This window comes from Salmo salar, chromosome 20, assembly GCF_965601325.2.
Source record: "Salmo salar chromosome 20, fSalSal1, whole genome shotgun sequence".
Taxonomy (NCBI): Eukaryota; Metazoa; Chordata; class Actinopteri; order Salmoniformes; family Salmonidae; genus Salmo; species Salmo salar.
Genome location: NC_138310.1, coordinates 64748185 through 64769848, shown reverse-complemented (window position 1 = coordinate 64769848; position 21664 = coordinate 64748185). Strand labels below are relative to the sequence as shown.

At 44.1% G+C, this 21664-nt stretch overlaps 1 protein-coding gene across 1 annotated transcript in view; it reads right to left on the bottom strand.

Moving 5' to 3' along the window:
• dph1 (diphthamide biosynthesis 1) overlaps positions 1-21664 on the bottom strand; it is a 97852-nt gene that overhangs the window by 8815 nt on the left and 67373 nt on the right. The window contains exons 7-10 of the mRNA XM_014163047.3: positions 14443-14511; positions 11653-11809; positions 7838-7938; positions 300-378 (exon numbers count right to left, since the gene is read on the bottom strand). Coding sequence (XP_014018522.3) covers positions 300-378; positions 7838-7938; positions 11653-11809; positions 14443-14511 — 406 coding nt within the window. The remainder of the gene's footprint in view (positions 1-299; positions 379-7837; positions 7939-11652; positions 11810-14442; positions 14512-21664) is intronic.

Genomic DNA, 21664 nt, shown 5'->3' with positions numbered 1-21664 from the left:
AAGCCCTGTCCTCAGCCCCATCAACCCTACCAGCCTGACTGCTACCTGCCTGCTCTGAGACAAGCAGCACTGATGAGCCCCTGCAATGTTAACACCAGACATCAGAACATGAGGTTATTTTCCCACATTTATCACAGGGTGCAAGTTCCTACACAACACCACCTGCTCCGAGGGAGAAAAGTCATTTGAAGTGTGTGTATGGGTGTGTGTACGCGTGCACGCTCTTGTCCTCTTTTGATAGTGAATGACAGCAGCAGACAGTGTGGATCGTGGCGAGCTGTTGTAAGACGCCGGTTTACCTCATAGGGAGACAGCAGGGGTTTGGAGAAGGCAGTGCCCCAATCAATGGAGAGACGCGGGCAAGCGATCTGGACCCACCTGCAAGGAGAGAGAGAGAGAACATCAGAGAGAGAGAGAGATTGCATTAAAGAGGCAGTGCACATCTCAGATAACAGGGTGGGTAGGCGCATGATGTGAATCTGTGCTGCTGCATTGGGCTGCAGGCAGCTCTGCCTCCACCTGATCTCCTGCATATGTTAGAGGATCTGTCCTGATTCACTCTGAACACAGCACACACTCTGCATTCATTCATCATACCAGGGGGAGAAAGGAAGGATGCTGAGAGGAGACAGGGAGAGGAGGGGAGAGGGGGAACACAAACAGGGAAACAGGGAGAGGTGGGAAGGTGTGATAGGAGGAGAAATGGAGGGAAGAGAAAGAAGAGGGAGTTAGGTGAGCTTGAATAAAAAAGCTGCACTAGCCCAGTCTCCACGGAGCTAGCCTACATAGCAAGACAGACAGAGGGGAGGGGGGCTGGCAGTTTGCTAGAGGGAGAGAGACAAAGAAAGATGGAGAGAGGGAGGGGTGATGGAAAAGAAAGGTGAGAGAGAGAGAGAGAGGGATTGGCAATGAGACGTGTTTATCTTAGTGATTGTGTGAGTGAAGGATGAGGAGAAGGATGTAAACAGCTGGGGGGAGAATGGAGGGAGGAGAGGCAGAGCGGGGTTAAAGAGGTTAGCTTCCACAAATCAATGCTATCCACAGCTCCATCTCCACGGTGACAGCCCCTCCCTGTACCGCCTATCTCCGAAGACAGACAGCCACCAGTAATACACCAGACACATTTATGGATTCAGCTGTATTCACATGGACACGGTGAGGAATGAGAGCGCACACACCTTGGTAGATTTCAATACAAATATATGGATTCAGAATCTGTGCACAGGTGTACAGAAAGGTGGGGAGGGAGAAAGATGATAGCTCTAAAACACGGCATCGTGCAACATCTTCAGGGATACAAGTTAAACGTCAACTGCTGCAGAAGTGTATCTCCGTATCCTCTCTCTCTGTTTGTTTCCTTTTAACAGACTGAGCCTTAAATCAGAGCTGCTTCCTTGAACAGTAGAATTGATTGGGGCTTCACCCTAACCACCCTGCTCTCCTCGTCTCTGTCATGATTAACTCAAATATTCCAAACCCTCAGGCAAAACGCTAGGCATTTTCAAATCATAATACTTTTTGGGGGGAAAATATCTCCCCAAAAACTTAATGAATGTGTATTCACCAGTCTAATTTGGAAGGCAAATAAGTGAGACGTTTCCCCAGCCAGTAGTTTTGAAAGTAGCGCTCACAAGCCAAAAGTGGCCCCTGAGAATTGTGCACCATGCCATTGCCCCCCCCCCGCTCTGCTTGTCCACTGAGCCCACCCTGCAACCTCACTGGATAACGCTGGGCAAAATGTAGGGAAAATGGCGCAACACAACTTAAAGAAAACAGTTGCTATCAAACTAGGAATTTCATGGATAATTGAGACAGTAATTCTGCTCATAGATTATGAATGTATGAACTACACATTGACACATCCAGCCCAAAGCGGGAGGTTTAAAACATATACTGCTCAAAAAAATAAAGGGAACACTTAAACAACACATCCTAGATCTGAATGAAAGAAATAATCTTATTAATCTTGGTCTTCTCTGGCAAATGCCAAACGTCCTGCACGGTGTTGGGCTGTAAGCACAACCCCCACCTGTGGACGTCGGGCCCTCATACCACCCTCATGGAGTCTGTTTCTGACCGTTTGAGCACACACATGCACATTTGTGGCCTGCTGGAGGTCATTTTGCAGGGCTCTGGCAGTGCTCCTCCTGCTCCTCCTTGCACAAAGGCGGAGGTAGCGGTCCTGCTGCTGGGTTGTTGCCCTCCTACGGCCTCCTCCACGTCTCCTGATGTACTGGCCTGTCTCCTGGTAGCGCCTCCATGCTCTGGACACTACGCTGACAGACACAGCAAACCTTCCTGCCACAGCTCGCATTGATGTGCCATCCTGGATGAGCTGCACTACCTGAGCCACTTGTGTGGGTTGTAGACTCCGTCTCATGCTACCACTAGAGTGAAAGCACCGCCAGCATTCAAAAGTGACCAAAACATCAGCCAGGAAGCATAGGAACTGAGAAGTGGTCTGTGGTCCCCACCTGCAGAACCACTCCTTTATTGGGGGTGTCTTGCTAATTGCCTATAATTTCCACCTGTTGTCTATTCCATTTGCACAACAGCATGTGACATTTATTGTCAATCAGTGTTGCTTCCTAAGTGGACAGTTTGATTTCACAGAAGTGTGATTGACTTGGAGTTACATTGTGCTGTTTAAGTGTTCCCTTTATTTTTTTGAGCAGTGTACTTTCTTTGTAGCCAAAGTACCGGAGCATGTCTTTAAGGCAAGCAATGAGTGGATGGGAGTGGAGGAGAGAGAAGCGAAGGACAGAAGAGGAGGGAAGGAGGATTTGACAATCCCTACTTCCCTCTTTAGGAGCAGTTTCTTAACAGATTGGCCTGGGAGCATGTGTTGTGCCATACTGGCTAGGAACCCAGCACGCCACACAATTCAATTTACAGCCAAGATCTGAGCTAAGATCTTCCTAACTCACCGCAGAACCCTCACCACAGGGCATAGACTGAGAGATGGAGAAAGAGAGAGAGTGAGGGAGAGATGGGGAGAGGGAGAGAGAGATGGAAGAGAAAAGACAGAGAGAGGGGTTACTACAGGGAGAGGTAAAGATAACTCCAGTCACAGTCTACTACAGCAACTGCCTCTGAATGTGTCCCCATTTCCCCTGTCCATTTCCTAGCAGCCCTCTGGGTGTAGGGAAACAGGAAGCTCTAGTCATGCCCTGTGAAGGACACCATCAGTAAGTGAATAGAATCCTGATGACTCTCTGTGAATGGGGGACCCTGCAGTGAGCTGGGGTAGAGGGAGGACAGCCTGATAGGCAGACTTAATTGAATGAGAGGGAAGGGTACCACACGCAGCTTGCATCCCAAATGGCACCTTTTTCCCCTATATAGAGCACTACTTTTGACCAGAGCCCGAGAGACCTTGGTGAAAAGTAGTGCACTAAATAGGGAATAGGGTGCCATTTGGGAGGCAGGGAGGGTTGGAGTGACCACAGAACCTAAAGGGTTCCCCAGTGTTCCCAGTGTGAACTAAGGCCCTGTCCCTGTCCAGCTACATTAGCTTCTCTGGTACATTAGCCCCAGTAACAGCTAGGATGCATCCCAAATGACACCCTATTCCCTCTACAGCAAACGTCTCTGGTCAAAAGAAGTGCACAATATAGGGAATAGGGTGCCATTTGGGATGCACACTTAGGCAGACCTCCCTCCACCTGCAAAGCTGCTGCCCTTCAGTTATCCTAGCAGCCTGGACCAAGACAGGCAAAAACAATTAACCTCTTCTCTCGATATCTCAGGAAAATGGTCACTTTAATAAAATAAAAAATATTAAAACAGGAAATTTGATTGGAATATGGGTGAAGAGAAAATGCAAATGATTTGTGGTAAAATGGCATAACACATTGCAGGGTATTTGTGAACCAGTTGAGATAACTGTGTGTGGGTCTGCCAGATATCTGCACAATGGTTAAAATCAGGCAGGAATCTAATTACACACTTTAAAGTGTTTGCTAATGGTTTCTCTGTATGTCGGAGTGTGTGTGGTGTGTCACGAATGGGAGAGAGAGGGCCTCTCCCCTGCACTGTGTGGGCTAGTACACCTTCTCTCTCCCTCCCTTCTTTTTCTGTACTCCTCTCCACTCCTCTCCGCAGCCAGGCTGCACTGCCTTTCATTCTGTGCCCAAAGGTAAGCACTGTCCCGAATGGGGGTTCAGAACACAAATAAAACTTTCTTTCAAAGGATGCATCTTGAAGTGTCTGGCTTTAAGACTTTTTGTGATTTCTATTTGTCTCCCGTAGGGTGTTTGTGTTTTTGTCAAACCCAGGAATCAATGGAGGTAGATACTCTCCGCCAAATCTAATTCCAAATACTGCTAGGCTAAATAGAGGAAAGTTCAGAAAATCACATCCAACACTGAGTTGGACCAGCGGTTTTGTCTAGGCTAGTCATCTCCTGCTGTGGGCCAATCACACTCATCGTCCTGACTATTCCGGATTGCCTACCTAAAAAAGTAATCTCATTCAAATAATTAACAACCCCTTAGTCTCTCTTAGCCCTTTCATACACAGATAAAGATCCTACTAATGTATCATGCCTGCTTCTTTTAACCTGCTTTTTGGTACATCTGAAAGGGGGGGGGGGGTACCTAGTCATGATTCCTGCATTGTCACAGACCCTGTTACCAAAATACAGGTATCGGGTCTGTGTAAACGGTTCTCTGCTTCTTTGCAAGTAAATTCATTTACACTTCCATTGTTTAACACCTCCTTAATTTGCAATACAAACAGCCCCCTTGGTTTAACAAGATGCCCATCCCAATTTGCCAGTTGTATAAAAGGGGTATACTTGCAAGAAAGTGGTAAATAATATACCACATCTTCTCTCTGAAATATGTATTTCTGATCAGGCCTCTACTCTAACACCTCTGCAGAGCCACCTCAGGACCATTCTCATTATCTGGGGTCCTGCTGAGAGCCGTGTAGCACTGAGATAGCCCTGTAATGTCAGCCGTCACGCCATTCCTGTCACGTCTTCCCTGTAATATAAAACTTTTAATGTCATTCCTGTAACATCCTCACTGTGACCCCAGTCTACCCTTTGGCATCATAGGGCTGAAACAAAAGGGATGATGACTGCGAGCCCTGTTGAGTCATCCCTGTCACCATCTACTGACTGAGAGCCCTGTTGAGTCATCCCTGTCACCATCTACTGACTGAGAGCCCTGTTGAGTCATCCCTGTCACCATCTACTGACTGAGAGCCCTGTTGAGTCATCCCTGTCACCATCTACTGACTGAGAGCCCTGTTGAGTCATCCCCGTCACCATCTACTGACTGAGCGACCTGTTGAGTCATCCCTGTCACCATCTACTGACTGAGCGACCTGTTGAGTCATCCCTGTCACCATCTACTGACTGAGCGACCTGTTGAGTCATCCCTGTCACCATCTACTGACTGAGCGACCTGTTGAGTCATCCCTGTCACCATCTACTGACTGAGAGCCCTGTTGAGTCATCCCTGTCACCATCTACTGACTGAGAGCCCTGTTGAGTCATCCCTGTCACCATCTACTGACTGAGAGCCCTGTTGAGTCATCCCTGTCACCATCTACTGACTGAGCGACCTGTTGAGTCATCCCCGTCACCATCTACTGACTGAGAGCCCTGTTGAGTCATCCCTGTCACCATCTACTGACTGAGCGACCTGTTGAGTCATCCCTGTCACCATCTACTGACTGAGCGACCTGTTGAGTCATCCCTGTCACCATCTACTGACTGAGAGCCCTGTTGAGTCATCCCTGTCACCATCTACTGACTGAGCGACCTGTTGAGTCATCCCTGTCACCATCTACTGACTGAGCGACCTGTTGAGTCATCCCTGTCACCATCTACTGACTGAGCGACCTGTTGAGTCATCCCTGTCACCATCTACTGACTGAGCGACCTGTTGAGTCATCCCTGTCACCATCTACTGACTGAGCGCCCTGTTGAGTCATCCCTGTCACCATCTACTGACTGAGCGACCTGTTGAGTCATCCCTGTCACCATCTACTGACTGAGCGACCTGTTGAGTCATCCCTGTCACCATCTACTGACTGAAAGCCCTGTTGAGTCATCCCCGTCACCATCTACTGACTGAGAGCCCTGTTGAGTCATCCCCGTCACCATCTACTGACTGAGCGACCTGTTGAGTCATCCCCGTCACCATCTACTGACTGAGCGACCTGTTGAGTCATCCCCGTCACCATCTACTGACTGAGCGACCTGTTGAGTCATCCCTGTCACCATCTACTGACTGAGAGCCCTGTTGAGTCATCCCTGTCACCATCTACTGACTGAGAGCCCTGTTGAGTCATCCCTGTCACCATCTACTGACTGAGCGACCTGTTGAGTCATCCCCGTCACCATCTACTGACTGAGAGCCCTGTTGAGTCATCCCTGTCACCATCTACTGACTGAGAGCCCTGTTGAGTCATCCCTGTCACCATCTACTGACTGAGAGCCCTGTTGAGTCATCCCTGTCACCATCTACTGACTGAGAGCCCTGTTGAGTCATCCCTGTCACCATCTACTGACTGAGAGCCCTGTTGAGTCATCCCTGTCACCATCTACTGACTGAGCGACCTGTTGAGTCATCCCCGTCACCATCTACTGACTGAGCGACCTGTTGAGTCATCCCTGTCACCATCTACTGACTGAGAGCCCTGTTGAGTCATCCCTGTCACCATCTACTGACTGAGAGCCCTGTTGAGTCATCCCTGTCACCATCTACTGACTGAGCGACCTGTTGAGTCATCCCTGTCACCATCTACTGACTGAGCGACCTGTTGAGTCATCCCTGTCACCATCTACTGACTGAGCGACCTGTTGAGTCATCCCTGTCACCATCTACTGACTGAGCGACCTGTTGAGTCATCCCTGTCACCATCTACTGACTGAGAGCCCTGTTGAGTCATCCCTGTCACCATCTACTGACTGAGCGACCTGTTGAGTCATCCCTGTCACCATCTACTGACTGAGAGCCCTGTTGAGTCATCCCTGTCACCATCTACTGACTGAGCGACCTGTTGAGTCATCCCTGTCACCATCTACTGACTGAGCGACCCTACTCTGGCAGCTCTCTGCATAACATTTGAAAAGCAGTTATTTTGCGTCCCACTCTGAGCTCTTAATTTACAGCCTCTAAGCTGTCTAAACAGGTGCCTGTGAATCGCCTGTGAATATTTTGTCCAGTTTGAGTCGTGCCAGGCTTATGAATTCCCTGTTTTGCGTAACTGCCTTGGAGTGGTGATATCACAGCACCAAAAAAACAAGAGCAGCAAACACCTCCTTTTATCACCCTCTCTCCTCCTCAACTACCTCTGCTTCCCCTGATCTCTCTCCCTCCTTTCTCACCATCTCTCTCAGACCTTCTGTCCCTCCTTCACACACTCCTCCCTCACACATCGCACTACTCATGACTCCACAGTGAGAGGCCAATCTGCTGAGAGTGTGGACTGTGGAGAATGTGTGCATTTGTGTCTCTCAGAGAGCTCTTCTGCACATCAGTGTCTCACTACCTCCTCCTTGCCCTCTTCTTTCTGCCAGCCAGCCAGACAGACAGTCATAGAAATCAAAGTGACTTGAGCACGAGCGGTTTCACTTTACAAACTTTTGGAGTTTTCTTTTGAAGACATTAATGACTGTGCCTCGCTGGATAACAGTGTTGGATGACAGAGCATTTCAGATGGTGTCTCTGTGTATATCAGGGATATGTATCAAAGACAAGAGGACAAGTCTCAAAACATTCTCACTGCCTTTCACCGTCTGTGTGTGTGTGTGTGTGTGTGTGTGTGTGTGTGTGTGTGTGTGTGTGTGTGTGTGTGTGTGTGTGTGCTGTAGACTCACGCATCCACTTCTGCCATCAGGTCCAGCTTGCTGGGGAAAATCTCAGACAGCAGCACTCGAGTGAAGGACTTGCCAAGAGACTCAAGCTTGGATTCCAGGTGCTATGATGGAAAGACAGAGAGAAACAGAGCGAGAGAGAAATACAAAGAATGAGGAGTGATGAGAGTAGGATGATGGAGAGAGGGAGAGTATGGTCACACTAGCTTCGAGCCCACACGAAGAACACGTGTGTGTGTGTGTTTCGGCAGGCCTTGGACTCACAAGAGACCTGTCTGTGTTGCCTGCCTATACAGCTACACACACAACACACACCCCCACTCGTTCTGCTGATCCACTAGAGGATCCTTCAAAGGTCCTTCAGAGCTCCCCAGTCTAGTGTTTCTGAGTTAGTTAACCAGCTAATAATACTAATAATATGGCTAATTAACACAGCTAGCCCTCAATGATGGAGCCCAGCGATACTGGAGAAAACAACCCAATAACATCACCATATTAAACACATCACCACCCAATAACATCAACATATTAAACACATCACCACCCAATAACATCAACATATTAAACACATCACCACCCAATAACATCAACATATTAAACACATCACCACCCAATAACATCACTAGATAAAACACATCACCACCCAATAACATCACTAGATAAAACACATCACCACCCAATAACATCACTAGATAAAACACATCACCACCCAATAACATCAACATATTAAACACATCACCACCCAATAACATCAACATATTAAACACATCACCACCCAATAACATCACTAGATAAAACACATCACCACCCAATAACATCACTAGATAAAACACATCACCACCCAATAACATCACTAGATAAAACACATCACCACCCAATAACATCAACATATTAAACACATCACCACCCAATAACATCACTAGATAACACACATCACCACCCAATAACATCAACATATTAAACACATCACCACCCAATAACATCAACATATTAAACACATCACCACCCAATAACATCACCATATTAAACACATCACCACCCAATAACATCACTAGATAAAACACATCACCACCCAATAACATCACTAGATAAAACACATCACCACCCAATAACATCAACATATTAAACACATCACCACCCAATAACATCAACATATTAAACACATCACCACCCAATAACATCACCATATTAAACACATCACCACCCAATAACATCACTAGATAAAACACATCACCACCCAATAACATCAACATATTAAACACATCACCACCCAATAACATCACTAGATAAAACACATCACCACCCAATAACATCAACATATTAAACACATCACCACCCAATAACATCACTAGATAAAACACATCACCACCCAATAACATCAACATATTAAACACATCACCACCCAATAACATCACTAGATAAAACACATCACCACCCAATAACATCAACATATTAAACACATCACCACCCAATAACATCACTAGATAAAACACATCACCACCCAATAACATCAACATATTAAACACATCACCACCCAATAACATCAACATATTAAACACATCACCACCCAATAACATCACTAGATAAAACACATCACCACCCAATAACATCAACATATTAAACACATCACCACCCAATAACATCACTAGATAAAACACATCACCACCCAATAACATCAACATATTAAACATCACCACCCAATAACATCAACATATTAAACACATCACCACCCAATAACATCACTAGATAAAACACATCACCACCCAATAACATCAACATATTAAACACATCACCACCCAATAACATCACTAGATAAAACACATCACCACCCAATAACATCAACATATTAAACACATCACCACCCAATAACATCACTAGATAAAACACATCACCACCCAATAAAATCACTAGATAAAACACATCACCACCCAATAACATCACTAGATAAAACACATCACCACCCAATAACAACATATTAAACACATCACCACCCAATAACATCACTAGATAAAACACATCACCACCCAATAACATCACTAGATAAAACACATCACCACCCAATAACATCACCATATTAAACACACCACCACCCAATAACATCACTAGATAAAACACACCACCACCCAATAACATCACTAGATAACACACATCATCACCCAATAACATCACCATATTAAACACATCACCACCCAATAACATCACTAGATAAAACACATCACCACCCAATAACATCACTAGATAAAACACATCACCACCCAATAACATCACCATATTAAACACATCACCACCCAATAACATCACTAGATAAAACACACCACCACCCAATAACATCACCATATTAAACACATCACCACCCAATAACATCACTAGATAAAACACATCACCACCCAATAACATCAACATATTAAACACATCACCACCCAATAACATCAACATATTAAACACATCATCACCCAATAACATCAACATATTAAACACATCACCACCCAATAACATCACTAGATAAAACACATCATCACCCAATAACATCACCATATTAAACACATCACCACCCAATAACATCAACATATTAAACACATCACCACCCAATAACATCACTAGATAAAACACATCACCACCCAATAACATCACCATATTAAACACATCACCACCCAATAACATCACCATATTAAACACATCACCACCCAATAACATCACTAGATAACACACATCATCACCCAATAACATCACCATATTAAACACATCACCACCCAATAACATCAACATATTAAACACATCACCACCCAATAACATCACCATATTAAACACATCACCACCCAATAACATCACCATATTAAACACACCACCACCCAATAACATCAACATATTAAACACATCACCACCCAATAACTGAATGTGAATGTCTTTGAAGAGGACCCGCTGGACCAAGTGTTAAGGCCGTGTTCAGAACGTCAACTTCAAAAAGATTCCCTAACGGTTAGCATAGAGAGATAAACCTCTGCAGCCAGCCACACTGAGATTCTCTGTTCTGTAGTGTGTTATTTCTCACTCTTTACTATGACAGCCTGGGTTGTTATCTGAGATTATACAGTCCTGTCCAGACCAAGGCATATCACACAACTCAACCACTTAATCTAAACACTGGCCCAATGAGGGGTAGAACTGGTGACACTACTGTAAGAAAGCAGTAAGACATTCTTTTGGAATACCTTCATCTGTCTGTCTGACTACTGTATGTGGATAAGATGCAAAGTTTTCATACAGGTTTGAAAATTGGGGGGGAAATGACAGGAGAAACCTGGGTTTGGTTTTAAAATATAATCTGACAGCAAGAGGAGAGGAGAGATGACAGAAAACGCTATGCTTCTCTCAGTCTCTCTCTGTCTCTTCCTCCCAGCATACCAATTAGAGAAACGAATGAGGCGAGGACGAGGAGGAAGAATCCCAAACAAAGTCAAACACAACGCATGAGAGGAAAACAAAAAGCAGGCAGATCAAATGGAGGAGAGAACAAAGGGAAGAGTGCTGGGGGGGGCAGGCTTGAGAGCAGGCTAGGGATCCAACCCCCCCCCATGTAGGACCGATCGATGAAGACCCCCCGGCACACACACACACACACACCTGCCAAATGCCAACTGATGGAGGTAGTGGTGTGGTTTGGCTTTACACTCTACAGTCTTCACAGGCTTGTCTGAGTAACTGATAGAAGCTGTGCCCCACAAAACGTATTACACATCATTGTATATGTGAAGGTCTCAGAGTGTGAGGAAGGGGTAGAATCAGGATAAGTGTGAAATCTCTGAGATGCAGGCTCATACCTCCATGACCTTAGGGTTGCCCTGCCGGCCCAGCGTGCCCAGGATCAGGCCCCATCTCTGGGCAGAGCGAGCTTTGTCGATAGCCTGGAGCCGGATGGACCGCATGGCTTCATGGTCATAGTACTCCCTGGAGAATATCTTACTGTACGGGTCGTACCTAAACACACACACACACACACACACACATTAGTGTGTATTGTTCACAACAGGTTACCTCGAGGATTGACAGGCAAGAAGAGAAAATCCAATCATGAAAATCCATCAAGTATTAAGGCAGTTATCTGAGAGAAAATAGTGGCATTTTAGAGAATCTAATCTTTCTCTCTCTACCAGGAGAGCTCAGCTCAGCACATCTTGAGATTATCATCTTGTTTATTAGAGAGCCTGAGAGGAGGGCAGTAGTGCATACGTTCATAACACAAACACAATTTCACTTCACAAACAAGATCTCATATAAATACTGTTTCACGCCAATACAGCTGAGTGGCAATGACACCATGAAGACAACCTACCACAAGGTGAACCATGTCACATTAATCCTGTGTATTACTGACAATAATGACATTCTGTAATCTATGTCAGACTCATCCACAGCGGTACACTGTATATTAATATACAGTGCCGTGAAAAAGTATTCGCCCCCTTTTCTGATTTTCTCTATTTTTGATATTGAACGTTATCAGATTTTCAACCAAAACCTAATATTAGATCAAGAGAACCTGAGTTTACAAATAACAACAAAAAAAATGGAATACTTGTTTTATTTATTTAATGAACAAAGTTATGCAGCACCCAATTTCCCTGTGTGAAAAAATTATTGCCCCCTTACACTCAATAACTGGTTGTGCCATCTTTAGCTGCAATGACTGCAACCAAATGCTTCCTGTAGTTGTTGATCAGTCTCTCACAACGCTGTGGAGGAATTCTGGCCCACTCCTGCATGCAGAACTGCTTTAACTCAGTGACATGTGAGTTTTCAAGCATGAACTGCTCGTTTCATGTCCTGCCACAACACATCAATTGGGGTTAGGTCTGGACTTTGACTAAGCAATTCAAAACCTTCAAATGTGTTTCTTTTTAACCATTTTCATGTAGACTTGATTGTGTGTTTTGGATCATTGTCTTGCTGCATGACCCAGCTGCGCTTCAGCTTCAGCTCACAGAAGGATGGCCTGACATTCTCCTGTAGAATTCTCTGATACAGAGGAGAATTCATGGTTCCTTCTATTAAGGCAAGTCATCCAGGTCCTGAGGCAGCAAAGCATCCCCAAACCCTTAAACTACCACCACCATGCTTGACCGTTGATATGAAGTTCTTACTGTGGAATGCAGTGTTTGGTTTTCGTCAGACATAATGGGACCCATCTCGGCCAAAAAGTTGACTCAAGCTTGCCAAAAAGCACCTGGAAGCACCTGGATGACACCTGGATGACTCTTGGAAGAATGTTCAATGGACAGATGAGTCAAAAGTATAACTTTTATGAAATAAATGAAATAAGTATGTAATTGTTGTGTTATTTGTTCACAAAGGTTCCCTTTATCTAATGTTAGGTTTGGTTGAAGATCTGATAACATTCAGTTTAAAAATATGCAAAAGTCGAGAAAATTAGAAAGGGGGCAAATACTTCACAGTACTGTAAATGGTACACACAGTACTTGATTAGCTCTTTACACTTGTACCAGTATACGGGTTGAAAATAGCGCCTAAATTGGACCGCAGTGGCTGTACAGTAACATGCAGTACATTGCGTCAGAGCTCCAGGTCTCCCACTTCACAGCACACTGTTGGTTTTGACCGACAAGAAGTTGCCCCCATCCCTCCAGTTAATTGGGCAACTTTTGCAAAATGTTTGGTTGTCTGAGTGAGGGAAATAAAGCAACACTTCACGGCACAACGCCTCTCCCCATGTGACCTACTTGTTGTGTGTATGTACTGACATATCTGTAAAACTGATAGATGCACACACTACATGTTAATGTTTTTAAATGTATGTGAATCGTAAAGTCTTATCTGTAATGTCTTTTTCATTATGTGTCAGAGCCCAGTAAGACTAGCAGTCGCCATAGGCGTCGGCTAATTGGGATCCTAATAAATCAAGTTTATGATCTGCTTCTCTGAATTGCCTTGTGAAAGCCTAACACTGTAAGATCGTACTTTGTAACCATGTTGGCAATAGAACACGCTTTCAAATCATGCTCACCTGACCAGACTGTGATTTATAATGGACTGTTTTTGGAATGCGTAAACAACAACAGTAATTATGTAAAGGCAGGGATGCAGGGCTGTGTTCCAAACAAAACTTCCAGTCGGATTCCTCTAGTTCCTCAACATAGCACCTTATAGTTGACTCTTCTTTGAGTCATAAAAGTGCATTGAAATTATGTAGGAACTGGGCACACTTCGCAAAAGTGTGTGATATCTTGGAGACACCAGTTAGTCCTCTCACTCAAACCCTTGTCATTGTTTTGTCTTATGTAACACCTACCCCACATTTTCCTGGAATATTCTTATCATGTTACTGAATGTATACAGAGTATTTTCTGATTTCGTTATCAACAAATGCAGCCAAAAGTACAGTAATGTAAAATGCACATAAAATCAACAGTGTAATGTTTGGATTCGGTCTTGTGCTAATAATTTTCCCATTATCTCCAAACTGTTCCCTTTTGATGATTATGCATAGGCTTTCCATATTTCTTCTCTAAGAAACATTTCAATTGAGCCCTATCCACATAGGCTGATTCCCACGAGTGTAAAGGGTTAAAGTTACTATGCATGTTATTATTTACCTGTAGGCAGGTATCTCTGGGTTTGCAATCATGATGGACTCCAGATGGAACCTGCCATCTCCCAGGTAGCTATAAATACAAACACATCAACACACAGAGACACAGGATGAGAGAGATACAAACACAGTAAGACAGATACACTCCCTGCTGGCAAGCATACCTGCTGTGGAACAACAATACAAATCCACCCCATCTCTTCCTCACCTCTCTCCCTGCCCATTCCTCCTCTCTTACTCTCACCCTTCTCTCTCACACACTCACACTCTCTCTCTCCCCCTCCTGGTGGAACAAAGTGGTCTCAGCGGACCTATGCCTGGGGTTTAGGGGTTCAAGGTGTGACCAGGGGCTTCTGATGTATAGGAACACCATCACACAGCACCCCTGTGATGGCCCCATGTTGTTTATCCACTACCAGGCTTTGTCAGTTAACCCAGGGGGTGTTATTAGTTGGCCCGCCTGGACCCGTGATAGGGCAGGGTTCAACTGGAGCACACGCAAGCACGACACACACACCATCATTATCATCCCAGGGGGTGTGCTGGGAGGAGGCCTGCTATTGGCTGAGTGAGGGGTCCAGGCCTCTCTGTTACCGTGGCAAGCCCGCAGAGGCCCAAGGGGAGACGGAGACAATTAGAGGAGCTAATTAGCCAGCGTTTAGGTATGTGTGTGTGTGGAACAGGCTGTGGGTGAGCTTCCACATGGACACCCAGGAGCCACAACTAACCTCCACACAGGCAGGCAGGCCTGCACGCATACACACACACAAAATAACACACACCCACTAGTGGTGCAGGGGTTGACTCATAACTGCAGTCCCTGGGGTTATATCTGGGTTTAGGGTCATGAAATATTGTGTGGATGAAGGGCGGGTGGCTGGCGGGTTGAATACAGAGAAAACAATGCATAAAAAATGCAGAATTATTGTGCAATTCATGTCTACAGGCTCCATTGATGTTTTTCTTTCATTATTTTTATCTGCTGTTAGTGCGTAAGCCTACGCATTAGGGCTTAACTGTACATGCACCAAATACACACCAATTGCCAAATGCTTTTGGGAACTTGGACAGAAAAAGTTAACATCGATCCATTGAGGCAAAAAGGACAATGTCAGAGTTTATTTCAATAAGAGAAAAGCTATAAAATGGAGAGTTGAAAATAAAGAGAAGGGAGGGCCAAAACAGTAATCTAATGTTTGGGAAAGATGTTCTGTGTGCTGATTGTGAGGCGCCATAAATTTGGACGCAAGACCAGCACATCAAGGGAGCTATACAGTTCAGATGGTTAAATTGAATAGTAACTGAAAACTGACTGTAGGTCTATAACTTTGATGGGGGTGGGGCCTAACAAAAATCTGAAATCATCATGAGGGGCCACAGTGGCTCGCGGATCTGTGTACCCACATCCATATCTATACCACATCCATACCCACATCTATACCACATCCACATCCATATCTATACCACATCCATACCCACATCTATACCACATCCACATCTATACCACATCCATATCTATACCACATCCATACCCACATCTATACCACATCCACATCCATATCTATACCACATCCATACCCACATCTATACCACATCCACATCTATACCACATCCATACCCACATCTATACCACATCCATACCCACATCTATACCACATCCACATCCATATCTATACCACATCCATATCTATACCACATCCATACCCACATCTATACCACATCCATACCCACATCTATACCACATCCATACCCACATCTATATCTATACCACATCCATATCTATACCACATCCATACCCACATCCACATCCATATCTATACCACATCCATACCACATCCATACCCACATCCATACCCACATCTATATCTATACCACATCCATATCTATACCACATCCATACCCACATCTATACCACATCCACATCCATACCCACATCTAATCATACCACATCCATATCTATACCACATCCATACCCACATCCATATCTATACCCACATCCACATCTATACCCACATCCATACCCACATCCACATCTATACCCACATCCATATCTATACCACATCCATACCTACATCTATACCACATCCATATCCACATCTATACCACATCCACATCCATATCTATACCACATCCATATCTATACCACATCCATATCTATACCACATCCATACCCACATCTATACCACATCCACATCCATACCCACATCTATATCTATACCACATCCATATCTATACCACATCCACATCCATACCCACATCCATATCTATACCACATCCATACCTACATCTATACCACATCCACATCCATATCCACATCTATACCACATCCACATCCATATCTATACCACATCCATATCTATACCCACATCCATACCCACATCTATACCACATCCACATCCATATCTATACCACATCCATATCTATACCACATACATACCACATCCACATCCATACCCACATCTATATCTATACCACATCCATATCTATACCACATCCATACCCACATCCATGTCTATACCCACATCCACATCTATACCCACATCCACATCTATACCCACATCCATACCACATCCATACCTACATCTATACCTACATCTATACCACATCCACATCCATACCCACATCTATACCACATCCATATCTATACCACATCCACATCCATACCCACATCCATATCTATACCACATCCATACCCACATCTATACCACATCCACATCCATACCCACATCCATATCTATACCACATCCACATCCACATCCATATCTATACCACATCCATATCTATACCACATCCATCTCTATACCCACATCCACATCTATACCACATCTATATCTATACCACATCCATACCCACATCCATATCTATACCACATCCATACCCACATCTATACCACATCCACATCCATATCTATACCACATCCATACCACATCCACATCTATACCACATCCACATCTATACCACATCCATATCTATACCACATCCACATCCATACCCACATCCATATCTATACCACATCCATACCCACATCTATACCACATCCATATCTATACCACATCCATATCTATACCACATCCATATCTATACCACATCCATATCTATACCACATCCATATCTATACCACATCCATATCTATACCACATCCACATCCATACCCACATCCATATCTATACCACATCCATATCTATACCACATCCATCTCTATACCCACATCCATCTCTATACCCACATCCACATCCATACCCACATCCATATCTATACCACATCTATATCTATACCACATCCATACCCACATCTATACCACATCCACATCCATACCCACATCCATATCTATACCACATCCATACCCACATCTATACCACATCCACATCCATACCCACATATATATCTATACCACATCCATACCCACATCTATACCACATCCATACCCACATCCATATCTATACCACATCCATACCCACATCTATACCACATCCACATCCATATCTATACCACATCCATACCCACATCTATACCACATCCACATCTATACCACATCCATATCTATACCACATCCATATCTATACCACATCCACATCCATACCCACATCCATATCTATACCACATCCATACCCACATCTATACCACATCCACATCCATACCCACATCCATATCTATACCACATCCATATCTATACCACATCCACATCCATACCCACATCCATATCTATACCACATCCATATATATACCACATCCATATATATACCCACATCCACATCCATACCCACCACTCCATATCTATACCACATCTATATCTATACCACATCCATACCCACATCTATACCACATCCACATCCATACCCACATCCATATCTATACCACATCCATACCCACATCTATACCACATCCACATCCATACCCACATATATATCTATACCACATCCATACCCACATCTATACCACATCCACATCCATACCCACATCCATATCTATACCACATCCATACCCACATCTATACCACATCCACATCCATATCTATACCACATCCATACCCACATCTATACCACATCCACATCTATACCACATCCATATCTATACCACATCCATATCTATACCACATCCATACCCACATCTATACCACATCCACATCTATACCACATCCACATCCATATCTATACCACATCCATATCTATACCCACATCCATACCCACATCCATATCTATACCCACATCCACATCTATACCCACATCCATACCCACATCTATACCCACACCCACATCCATACCCACATCTCGACCCACACCCACATCCATATCTATACCACATCCATACCCACATCCATATCTATACCCACATCCATACCCACATCCATATCTATACCCACATCCACATCTATACCCACATCCATACCCACATCTATACCCACACCCACATCCATACCCACATCCACACCCACATCCACACCCACATCCATATCTCGACCCACACGAACATCCATATCTATACCCACATCCATACCCACATCCACACTAACACACCCAAAAGCCACATCCATACCCATATCCATACTCACATCCATACCCACATCCATACCCAAATATGCAGTCAGAGCCGGTCCTAGCCATTTGGGGGCCCCCTCGACAGCGAAAAAAAAATGAAAAAAATTGTTATGGGGCATATTTTTTTGTTGTTACAGTTTTACAGCAAATTTCCCGCAATTCTACACATTTTGCCATAGGGTAGAGAGAAATGTTTGCAGTTTTTAATGAGAGTGACTAACAAAATCAATATGGGGCCCACCCCAGTCGGTAATTCGACCATGATTACTACAAGTTTTGATAGCAGGCCACTAGACTAACTTACCAATCAATAATGTTTAGCTGACATGGGCTAATTGAGTGACTGACAGTGACTAACAACAGAAAAACTGCTAAACAAATGTTAACCAAATTTCAAAATTGCACCTTGTGTATTATACTTTTCTAACCTCCAACTGAACAAATAACACAAATAATTTGATCCGCAGGCCTACAAAAGATGGGGGGGGGGGGGGGGGGTTAGTTGCCCATCCCTGGTTTATAACCTCTCACATAGCCTAATATAATATTAACTCCTGAAGAATTATGCAGATATTGCAGGAAAATGATACACCAAATGTAATGTGACTCAGGAACAGCATCTTGAGAGAATTAATTTAAAGTTAGGGACCATCTGTAAAGGTACTATCTTTATCAGCATCATAAAAGCTGATTGTATTTCAACCACAAAAGTACGCATGCAAGCCGACCTGAAATCTTGTCAGAAACATGTTGGGTCGTTTTCACAGGATTTAATTCCCTTCAAACCGGGCAAACTGATGTCATTTGGAAATTTGGCGTTACTGCATTTTCTTCCCCAGTCCCTAAACGTTTGACTGAACGAAAGAAGCAGAGATGAAAGAGAAAATTTGACCGATGTCAACTAGATTGAAGCATTCATTCTATCGATGTATGACATTTTCTGGTGAGCAAGGGTTTATTTAGTCTTCTAGGCCAAGAGAAGCAGCATGTATCTAATTACAGACTAACAAATAGCCTACCAAAATGTCCACAATTATAAACAGAAACATAGATTAGGCTTAAAAAAACATAGGCCTGAAATGTTAGGTTTATCACATTTAGTTGGGCGGTTGCAGATGTTTTATTAGCAATTGCGGATGGGTATGGGTGAACAAACAGCTGACCCACACATCACTAACAAGCAAAGGCCCAGTCACTGAGACTAGATTGTGTCCGTGGGGAATGTGTGTGTGTGTGTTTGTGTCCGTGGGAGATGTATGTGTGTGTGTGTGTGTGTGTGTGTGTGTGTGTGTGTGTGTGTGTGTGTGTGTGTGTGTGTGTGTGTGTGTGTGTGTGTGTGTGCATGCATCTGTGTCTTTGTGTGTACAGCAGGGTAAAAAGCAGGGTAATTTGGAGCCGAGGAGCAAATAAAAAAACGAATGATGACTATTGTGCCGAGGGCCGGGCGCTTTGCTTTGCAATAATATCCAAGGTGTCCCTATAATCACACTGGCTACAATGAGCCTCCTGCTTTTCAACATCACACCCTGTATGTGTTTCTCTGCTTCAAGAGGCACTCATGAGGGCCTTTGTTATCCTATCATTCATATTGCAAAGTCCTTTGTAGGAGAGCTGAGTGCTGCTGTGCTATAATGGTGAACACTGTGCTGTATATCCTGCATTATGCATCAACACACTGTGATTCTGCTCTTAATGTCTGCAGACATTAGCAGCAGGGTCTGAGAGAGGAGAATTAGGAGTGAGGATTAGAACTGGGAGTCTCTGCTACCACAGATATTCATTTAGCTGCTCTGTTCTAAAGCACTCAGCCATTTTAACATACTTCTCTTAATTACTGGAATCATATACAGTTGAAGTCAGAAGTTTACATACACCTTAGCCAAATACATTTAAACTCAGTTTATTACAATTCCTGACATTTAATCCTAGTAAAAATTCCCTGTCTTAGGTCAGTTAGGATCACCACTTTATTTTAAGAATGTGAAATGTCAGAATAATAGTAGAGAGAATGATTTATTTCAGCCTTTATTTCTTTCATCACATTCTCAGTGGGTCAGAAGTGTACATACACTCATTAAGTATTTAGTAGTGTTAGGTTCTTATTTTTCAGAGTAAGTAACTCACGGACACTAGAGAAGCTTTAACCAAGTTTAATTCTTCACAAAGGATCCGTACAGCTGTATTTCAGACAACCCAACATTTCTCCCATCACACACACACACACACACACACACACACACACACACACACACACACACACACACACACCACACACACACACACACACACACACACACACACACACACACATATATGCCACTTAAGACACTTCTCCTTCTCTCCAATCCTTACATCTTATGGTTCTACAGGAAAAGAGTAACAGGATACTAAACCCTTATTACTCCCTTCAGGGGATCTGACCTCACCTCCTTCACCTAATCAAAAGATGTCCATCTGTCTCCCCTATATCAACACGCTGCTCTCCTCCCGTCCACCCAACACATTCCAAAGCCATCTGTCTCCCCTATATCAACATGTTACTCTCCTCCCGTCCACCCAACACATTCCAAAGCCATCTGTCTCCCCTATATCAACACGCTGCTCTCCTCCCGTCCACCCAACACATTCCAAAGCCATCTGTCTCCCCTATATCAACATGTTACTCTCCTCCCGTCCACCCAACACATTCCA